This window comes from Hoplias malabaricus, chromosome X2, assembly GCF_029633855.1.
Source record: "Hoplias malabaricus isolate fHopMal1 chromosome X2, fHopMal1.hap1, whole genome shotgun sequence".
NCBI lineage: Eukaryota > Metazoa > Chordata > Actinopteri > Characiformes > Erythrinidae > Hoplias > Hoplias malabaricus.
The window spans coordinates 26,919,555-26,929,847 of record NC_089819.1 but is presented as its reverse complement, the minus strand read 5'-3'; the positions used below and the strand labels follow the sequence as shown (position 1 = coordinate 26,929,847).

Here is a 10,293-nt window from a genome sequence, read left to right as displayed (position 1 = left end):
CATCACTTCCTGGTACTGGTCCTGGCAGCGGTGTCTAACGTCACCCGTACGGACTCAGACACCGTCCCTTTTCTGAGTAATGTCTGTTTACTTGAGGCGGATCGGATCGGACCCGGTCGAAGTCGTCGTTACTTATCCTCACATTTCTGGGCGGAGCCGAGGGCCCGATGATGGAGGAGGTGAAGGGGCTGAAGGTGTGCTGGTGCGTGTGCTGGTGCTGGTGCATGTGCTGGTGTTGATGAAACTCAGCCCTCAGGAGTGCCATGGGGGCCAGCGGAGAACCGGGCAGCGGAGAACCGGCCCCCAACCTGGGGCCCGGGCCCTGAGAGCCGCGCTCAGAACTCTGCACCAAGAACCGACTGTTCAGCTCCTGACGCAGGAGATCAGGATCTGAAACACAGGACAGTCGGGGGGGGGCGGGGAACAAAGCGAAGGGGAAACGAAAGCAAGGGTGGAAATACAAAGGAAGGGAAAAATAAGAAGAAACAAAAACAAAACAGGAAAGAAAGTAGAGGCAAAAACAAACAAAGAAAAGTGAACTCCAAAAGACAAAAACAAAAAGAGTAAACAAAAACAACCACAAAAAAAAGAGGAAACACAAACAGATGAAACAATAACAAAACAAAAAGAGGAAATAAAAGAAGAGAAGGGAAAGGAAAATCAAAGCAGAAAGAGAGAGAGAGAGAGAGAGAGAGAGGGAGACAGAGAGGAGGAAGAGATAAAGAAAGAGAGAGAGGGAGGGAGGGAGGGAGGGAAGGAGGTGTGTCCGGTGAGTCGGCGCTCGGCGGAAGAGAAGAGAAAGAGAATAGTCACCTGGCCTTCTCTGTTTCTCCAGCTGAGGTTGTGAGGGTTTTCTACGTGAGGACTCATTGGTGGCGGTAAGAGAGTTGCCTGTGACAATGTGCCAATCAGAATCCCCGAATGAGGCTGGCAATACATGATTGGTTGGTTGAATGATATCAACAGGCTGGTATCTGAAGAACAGAGAGAACCGAGAGTCACCTCAGCAGAAAACACACACAACCTCCTCCCTACACACACACACACACACACACACACACACACATGCACACACACTTCCTAACACTAGAACCACAAGGGTTCCACCTCTAAACACCTCTCACCAGGTAAAGCTCCCTCTTTAATGGAACCAAAGAGGGTTCTTTTAGAACCTTCCAGAAGTAGTGCCTTAAAACAACCACAATGGCTTCCTCATGAATAAAGAACCATTTTAACAAACATCACATAATGTGAAGGTTCTTTACCAATTAAAGGAACCAAAGTTCCAAAGAGAACCCCCTTTGGCTCCCTTGAGAACCATTCAAGGAGTCTTCACTCTACATGAGATGACTGTGAGAGGTTCTTTCCCTGTGTTTTGAGTCAAATTAAGGTTCTTACACTGGAACTGAAGAGGAATCAAAGGGGTTCCTCTGAACCTGTGGTTCCTTAATGAACCTTTGATGTATAAATGAGACTTAGAACCTATTCATTTTCACATCAGGGAAAGGTTCTGCACCAAAGAACACTCTTTAAAATATTATTATTATTTTTTCACTATTCCCAGCATGCACCACTCCCCCTGGAGCTGTCCATCACCCTGCAGTGGATGCATTGCCCATAAAAGGAGTTGTGAGTCTGAGCTAGTGTCTGTCCTGGTGTTTCTTGTGACATCACTGTGCCGCCATTTTGAGCATTTACTCGTTAGTCACAAACAAACACAATGTTTACATCGTTTTACTGTGTCTTTCAAAACTTTAGTGTTCGTTTAGTCACTAGGATTACAGAAATATAAGAGAAAAACCCTTCCCAATTTATCTACCTCACATTTATAAACAGAGCCCTCCCTGTTCCCTCCGTGTCATTGAGGCTTGGGCTCCATTCTCCCTACATAGTGCACAACACAGATTATAAAACTAAGACTCCTACACCCAGATACTGCACCAGTTTGAAAAGGAGACAGCAAGGTTACAGCTGAATAACAGATCAGACATACAGCACATTACGTGAGCGCAGATCATGTTACTTTATGACCTACACTGTGCCCTACATAGGGTGTAGGGTGTAGAGATGCATTTGAGATTCTGTGGAAACATCAGCAATCATTGCACATTTTCAAAAAAATATTTTATTCAACTATTCAAAGCCAAATCTGAGAAATAATTTGAGCAGAAAGTCACAATAAAACCTTATCCTCCAGAAATCTGTTCCACTTTTAGAGAGCAGGGAGGGAAAAAAGAGTCTTGTGGCTTGTGACTGTAGTTTCGCTCAAACACATCACGAGTGAAATAAGACTATCACTGAAGCTTGTATATGATCTCTGTATGAATAACTCACTCAGATTCTGTCACAAAAGCAGAGAAATGCACTGGAGGCTAAAATGCTAACAGTTTTCCATTAGATCTACAGAGCCGAGGGCTCAAAAATGCTAATATGAACAACGGAAGCACATCCCTTTATCAAGAAGGGAGAGGAGCTGAGTATAAGAAATATATACCCATCATTAATATCCGTTTATTTCAGTGCTGCACTCTAAATACAAACATTTAAATAAATAAATAAACAAATAAATGAATAAAGTGAATTGAATGCAGTGATATCCCCACCTAGCAATACACATACAGAACTCTTCAGTACAGTGTTAGCATGTAGCATTATTGAAACGGAGCTCAATAATGAGCTGGTGATTCAGAGCAATGTTAGCTTGTAGCATGTAGTATTATTGAAATGGAGCTCAATAATGAGCTGGTGATTCAGAGCAATGTTAGCTTGTAGCATGTAGTATTATTGAAATGGAGCTCAATAATGAGCTGGTGATTCAGAGCAATGTTAGCTTGTAGCATGTAGCATTATTGAAATGGCGCTCCATAATGAGCTGGTGATTCAAAGCAGTGTTAGCTTGTAACATGTAGCATTATTGAAATGGAGCTCCATAATGAACTAGTGATTCAGAGCAATGTTAGCTTGTAGCATGTAGTATTATTGAAATGGAGCTCAATAATGAGCTGGTGATTCAGAGCAATGTTAGCTTGTAGCATGTAGTATTATTGAAATGGAGCTCAATAATGAGCTGGTGATTCAGAGCAATGTTAGCTTGTAGCATGTAGTATTATTGAAATGGAGCTCAATAATGAGCTGGTGATTCAGAGCAATGTTAGCTTGTAGCATGTAGCATTATTGAAATGGCGCTCCATAATGAGCTGGTGATTCAAAGCAGTGTTAGCTTGTAACATGTAGCATTACTGAAATGGAGCTCCATAATGAGGTGATGACACAAAGCAATGTTAGTTTGTAGCATGTAGCATTATTAATATGAAGAGCCTTAATGAGCTGGCGATTCTGAACGATGTTAACTTGTAGCATGTAGCATTATTGAAATGGAGTTCCATAATGAGCTGATGATGCAAAGCAGTGTTAGCTTGTAGCATGCAGCATTATTGAAATGGTGCTCAATAATGACCTGGTGATTCAGAGCAATGTTAGCTTGTAGCATGCGGCATTATAGAAATGGAACGCCTTAATGAGCTAATGATACAAAAGCAGTGTTAGCGTGTAGCATGTAGCTTAATTGGCATGAGGAGCCGTAATGAGCTGGCGATTCAGAACAATGTTAGCTTGTAGCATTACTGAAATAGAACTCCTTAATGAGTTGGTATTTCGGTACAGTGTTAGCTTATAGCATGTAGCATTATCGATTCAATATGAAGCTCCTTATTTGTTTCCCTACAAGACAAGTTGGAGTTATTTTGAAACACCAGATTCATGTCTGTCACAAAAAAATCTGGCCAAACCCACAACTCCTTATATGGCAACCAGACACACCCACAACACCTTATATGGGCATGGTGCCCACTTCAGGACTACAAATTATATTTTCTCTATATCACGCAGCCAATCTGAAAACCCAAATTCCCATCTCTATGCTGTGCCCACAGATGTGTTGGTACAGCTATGGTTTGGAGATGGAATACACTTTATAGAACACTGTTAGAAACCATTCACACTAAAGAGAAACGAGGGTGAACATTTGGGTTCTACCTGCTCCACACGGGTTCTACTTAGTCCAGTTATCAACATACCACAGTGTCATTGGTGTGAAAGGATTTTAACAGTGTTCTGGGCTCAGCCCAAATCACAAGAGTAGGTACAAGAAACACATTTCTGGATGGAGCTTAAATGGAACAACACCAACATATATGGACAGGTGTAGTGTGGTGTGGGCATGTTTATACAGCTGTGGGTAGGTATGGAAAGGTGTGTTATGTGTAGACAGGTGTAATAAGATACAAAAATGTGTGGAGAGGTGTAATAAGGTGTTGACATGTTTGGGCAGGTGTGTTAAGTGCAGACAGGTGTAATAATACATAGACAGGTGTGGAGAGGAGTAATAAGGTGTAGACATGTTTGGACAGGTGTGCTAAATGCAGACAGGTGTAATAAGGTTTGGACATGTTTGGGCAGGTGTGGGCGTGTTTGGGTAGGTGGGTTAAGTGTACACAGGTGTAATAAGGTATAGACAGGTGTGGAGAGGAGTAATGAGGTGCAGACATGTTTTGGAAAGGTGTGGGTATGTTTGGACAGGTGTGCTAAATGCAGACAGGTGTAATAAGGTTTGGACATGTTTGGGCAGGTGTGCGCGTGTTTGGGCAGGTGGGTTAAGTGTACACAGGTGTAATAAGACATAGACAGGTGTGGAAAGGAGTAATAAGGTGTTGACATGTTTGGACAGGCGTGTTAAGTGCAGACAGGTGTAATAAGACATAGACAGGTGTGGAGAGGAATAATAAGGTGTTGACATGTTTGGGCAGGTGGGTTAAGTGCACACAGGTGTAATAAGGTATAGACAGGTGTGGAGAGGAGTAATAAGGTGTTGACATGTTTGGGCAGGTGTGGACATGTTTGGGCAGGTGGGTTAAGTGCAGACAGGTGTAATAAGACATAGACAGGTGTGGAGAGGAGTAATAAGGTGTTGACATGTTTGGGCAGGTGTGGACATGTTTGGGCAGGTGGGTTAAGTGCACACAGGTGTAATAAGATATAGACAGGTGTGGAGAGGAGTAATAAGGTGTTGACATGTTTGGGCAGGTGTGGACATGTTTGGGCAGGTGGGTTAAGTGCAGACAGGTGTAATAAGACATAGACAGGTGTGGAGAGGAGTAATAAGGTTTTGACATGTTTGGGCAGGTGGGTTAAGTGTACCCAGGTGTAATAAGACATAGACAGGTGTGGAGAGGAGTAATAAGGTTTTGACATGTTTGGGCAGGTGGGTTAAGTGTACCCAGGTGTAATAAGACATAGACAGGTGTGGAGAGGTATAATAAGGTGTTGACATGTTTGGGCAGGTGTGGGCATGTTTGGGCAGGTGTGTTAAGTGTACACAGGTGTAATAAGACATAGACAGGTGTGGAGAGGAGTAATAAGGTGTTGACATGTTTGGGCAGGTGTGGGTATGTTTGGGCAGGTGTGTTAAGTGCAGATATGTGTAATAAGACATAGACAGGTGTGGAGAGGAGTAATAAGGTGTTGGCATGTTTGGGCAGGTGTATTAAGTGCAGATAGGTGTAATAAGACATAGACAGGTGTGGAGAGGAGTAATAAGGTGTTGACATGTTTGGGCAGGTGTGGGCATGTTTGGGCAGGTGTGTTAAGTGCAGACAGGTGTAATAAGTTGTGGTCCGTTGTGGGCATGTGTGTTAAGGTGTGGTAAGTGTACACAGGTGTAAAAATGTGTGTGCACATATGGGCAGGTATGTTCAGGTGTGGACATGTGCAAGCACTGTGGTGGGGTGTGGACAGGTGTATACAGGCTAAGGCAGGAGTGGAGAGGTGTGTGCAGATGTGGATAGGTAGGGTCAGGTGTGGACATGTGTAAGCAGTGCAGTGAGGTGTGTAGAGGTGTGTACAGGCAAAGGCAGGAGTGGAGAGCTGTGTGCAGGTGTGGATAGGTAAGGTCAGGTGTGGACATGTGTAAGCACTGTGGTCAGCTGGGTTACCTGCGTAAGGTCCGCTGGCTGCGTGCCCGGGCACCACGATGCTGTTGGGGGGCAGAGTGGGCGGAGCCAGGGCGGCAGGGGAGGCGAACATGGCCGAGTGACGAGGGAAATGAGAGGAAGTACGGAGGGAATACGGAGGGGAAGGGATGGAGAGAGGGAGGGGAGGGGGAGGGGCAGGGGTGGGAAGAGAGAGAGGGTGGGGGGAGGGGGGGAGGTGGTGTTTGGGGGGCAGGGAAGAGGGGCTGCTGTGGAAGAATGAGAAGAAGAAAAGACAAATAATTAAACACAGGCAGAGGTCATTAAGCCAGACATCCAAGGCCATATTGTTCTACTGCTTTAGCATTAAGCCAATGTTGAACTCCACTAGTACACGAACACAGTTCCACTCTTCCAGGGAAATGTATACCCCTCTAATATGCTTTTGGCATTGAGTACAATGAACTTAGGCTCATGTGTAGCTGCTCCAGAGTGTCCCATTTTATTTTGAAATTTGTACAAGAGTGTACATTCACTAATTCTTCCCTAAATTTATTAGTATGAATACAAAATAATAAACACAACAACAATAGTGGGGTGTAAAAGATAACATGTTAACGATGTTAACTCCTGTAGGAATAAGTGGCTGTAGCTGGTGTGTGTCAGTATTTCGGTGCTGTAACTGTATGTAGGAGTGAACATCTGTAGCTGGTGTGTGTCAGTATTTCGGTGCTGTAACTGTATGTAGGAGTAAACAGCTATAGCTAGTGTGTGTCAGTATTTCGGTGCTGTAACTGTATGTAGCAGTAAATGGCTGTAGCCAGTGTGTGTCAGTATTTCTGTGCTGTAACTGTATGTAGCAGTAATCGGCTGTAGCTGGTGTGTGTCAATATTTCAGTGTGTAACTGTATGTAGCAGTAAACGGCTGTAGCTGGTGTGTGTCAGTATTTCGGTGATGTAACTGTATGTAGGAGTAAACGGCTGTAGCTGGTGTGTGTCAGTATTTCGGTGCTGTAACTGTATGTAGGAGTAAACAGCTGTAGCTGATGCGTGTCAGTATTTCGGTGCTGTAACTGTATGTAGGAGTAAACGGCTGTAGCTGGTGTGTGTCAATATTTCAGTGCTGTAACTGTATGTAGGAGTAAACGGCTGTAGTTGGTGTGTGTCAGTATTTCGGTGCTGTAACTGTATGTAGCAGTAAACGGCTGTAGCTGGTGTGTGTCAGTATTTCAGTGTGTAACTGTATGTAGGAGTAAACGGCTGTAGCTGGTGTGTGTCAGTATTTCGGTGCTGTAACTGTATGTAGGAGTAAACGGCTGTAGCTGGTGTGTGTCAGTATTTCGGTGCTGTAACTGTATGTAGCAGTAAACGGCTGTAGCTGGTATGTGTCAATATTTCAGTGTGTAACTGTATGTAGGAGTAAACAGCTGTAGCTGGTGTGTGTCAGTATTTCGGTGCTGTAACTGTATGTAGGAGTGTACAGCTGTAGCTGATGCGTGTCAGTATTTCGGTGCTGTAACTGTATGTAGGAGTAAACGGCTGTAGCTGGTGTGTGTCAGTATTTCAGTGCTGTAACTGTATGTAGGAGTAAACGGCTGTAGCTGGTGTGTGTCAGTATTTCGGTGCTGTAACTGTATGTAGCAGTAAACGGCTGTAGCTGGTGTGTGTCAGTATTTCAGTGTGTAACTGTATGTAGGAGTAAACGGCTGTAGCTGGTGTGTGTCAGTATTTCGGTGCTGTAACTGTATGTAGGAGTAAACGGCTGTAGCTGGTGTGTGTCAGTATTTCGGTGCTGTAACTGTATGTAGCAGTAAACGGCTGTAGCTGGTATGTGTCAATATTTCAGTGTGTAACTGTATGTAGGAGTAAACAGCTGTAGCTGGTGTGTGTCAGTATTTCGGTGCTGTAACTGTATGTAGGAGTGAACAGCTGTAGCTGATGCGTGTCAGTATTTCGGTGCTGTAACTGTATGTAGGAGTAAACGGCTGTAGCTGGTGTGTGTCAGTATTTCAGTGCTGTAACTGTATGTAGGAGTAAACGGCTGTAGCTGGTGTGTGTCAGTATTTCGGTGCTGTAACTGTATGTAGCAGTAAACGGCTGTAGCTGGTGTGTGTCAGTATTTCAGTGTGTAACTGTATGTAGGAGTAAACGGCTGTAGCTGGTGTGTGTCAGTATTTCGGTGCTGTAACTGTATGTAGGAGTAAACGGCTGTAGCTGGTGTGTGTCAGTATTTCGGTGTTGTAACTGTATGTAGGAGTAAACGGCTGTAGCTGGTGTGTGTCAGTATTTCGGTGCTGTAACTGTATGTAGGAGTAAACGGCTGTAGCTGGTGTGTGTCAGTATTTCGGTGTTGTAACTGTATGTAGCAGTAAACGGCTGTAGCTGGTATGTGTCAATATTTCAGTGTGTAACTGTATGTAGGAGTAAACAGCTGTAGCTGGTGTGTGTCAGTATTTCGGTGCTGTAACTGTATGTAGAAGTAAACAGCTGTAGCTGATGCGTGTCAGTATTTCGGTGCTGTAACTGTATGTAGGAGTAAACGGCTGTAGCTGGTGTGTGTCAATATTTCAGTGCTGTAACTATATGTAGGAGTAAACGGCTGTAGCTGGTGTGTGTCAGTATTTCGGTGCTTTAACTGTATGTAGGAGTAAACGGCTGTAGCTGGTGTGAGTCAGTATTTCAGTGCTGTAACTGTATGTAGGAGTAAACGGCTGTAGCTGGTGTGTGTCAGTATTTCGGTGCTGTAACTGTATGTAGGAGTAAACGGCTGTAGCTGGTGTGAGTCAGTATTTCAGTGCTGTAACTGTATGTAGGAGTAAACGGCTGTAGCTGGTGTGAGTCACTATTTCAGTGCTGTAACTGTATGTAGGAGTGAACGGCTGTAGCTGGTGTGTGTCAGTATTTCAGTGTGTAACTGTATGTAGGAGTAAACAGCTGTAGCTGGTGTGAGTCAGTATTTCAGTGCTGTAACTGTATGTAGGAGTAAACGGCTGTAGCTGGTGTGAGTCAGTATTTCAGTGCTGTAACTGTATGTAGGAGTGAACGGCTGTAGCTGGTGTGTGTCAGTATTTCAGTGTGTAACTGTATGTAGGAGTAAACGGCTGTAGCTGGTGTGTGTCAGTATTTCGGTGCTGTAACTGTATGTAGGAGTAAACAGCTGTAGCTGATGCGTGTCAGTATTTCGGTGCTGTAACTGTATGTAGGAGTAAACGGCTGTAGCTGGTGTGTGTCAATATTTCAGTGCTGTAACTGTATGTAGGAGTAAACGGCTGTAGCTGGTGTGTGTCAGTATTTCGGTGCTGTAACTGTATGTAGGAGTAAACGGCTGTAGCTGGTGTGTGTCAGTATTTCGGTGCTGTAACTGTATGTAGGAGTAAACGGCTGTAGCTGGTGTGTGTCAGTATTTCGGTGCTGTAACTGTATGTAGGAGTAAACGGTTGTAGCTGGTGTGTGTCAGTATTTCGGTGCTGTAACTGTATGTAGGAGTGAACACACCGTAGCTGGTGTATGTCAGTATTTCAGTGCTGTAATTGTATGTAGGAGTAAACGGTTGTAGCTGGTGTGTGTCAGTATTTCGGTGCTGTAACTGTACGTAGGAGTAAACAGCTGTAGCTAGTGTGTGTCAGTATTTCGGTGCTGTAACTGTATGTAGGAGTAAATGGCTGTAGCTGGTGTGTGTCAGTATTTCGGTGCTGTAACTGTACGTAGGAGTAAACAGCTGTAGCTAGTGTGTGTCATTATTTCGGTGCTGTAACTGTATGTAGCAATAAATGGCTGTAGCTGGTGTGTGTCAGTTTTCCGGTGCTGTAACTGTATGTAGGAGTAAACGGCTGTAGCTGGTGTGTGTCAGTATTTCGATGCTGTAACTGTATGTAGGAGTAAACGGCTGTAGCTGGTGTGTGTCAGTATTTCGGTGCTGTAACTGTATGTAGGAGTAAACGGCTGTAGCTGGTGTGTGTCAGTATTTCGGTGCTGTAACTGTATGTAGGAGTAAACGGTTGTAGCTGGTGTGTGTCAGTATTTCGGTGCTGTAACTGTATGTAGGAGTGAACAGCTGTAGCTGGTGTATGTCAGTATTTCAGTGCTGTAATTGTATGTAGGAGTAAACGGTTGTAGCTGGTGTGTGTCAGTATTTCGGTGCTGTAACTGTACGTAGGAGTAAACAGCTGTAGCTAGTGTGTGTCAGTATTTCGGTGCTGTAACTGTATGTAGGAGTAAATGGCTGTAGCTGGTGTGTGTCAGTATTTCGGTGCTGTAACTGTACGTAGGAGTAAACAGCTGTAGCTAGTGTGTGTCATTATTTCGGTGCTGTAACTGTATGTAGCAA

The 10,293-nt window shown here is 44.2% G+C and overlaps 1 protein-coding gene across 7 annotated transcripts in view; it reads right to left on the bottom strand.

The window, feature by feature from the left end:
- Positions 1-6,123, bottom strand: part of LOC136676387 (autism susceptibility gene 2 protein-like) — a 33,121-nt gene extending 26,998 nt beyond the window's left edge. For all 7 annotated transcript variants that reach the window (XM_066653356.1, XM_066653361.1, XM_066653358.1 and 4 more), the window contains exons 1-2: positions 5,991-6,123; positions 814-974 (exon numbers count right to left, since the gene is read on the bottom strand). In XM_066653356.1, coding sequence (XP_066509453.1) covers positions 814-974; positions 5,991-6,081 — 252 coding nt within the window. In that variant the 5' untranslated portion in view covers positions 6,082-6,123. The remainder of the gene's footprint in view (positions 1-813; positions 975-5,990) is intronic.
- Between the last annotated feature and the right edge of the window lie 4,170 nt (positions 6,124-10,293).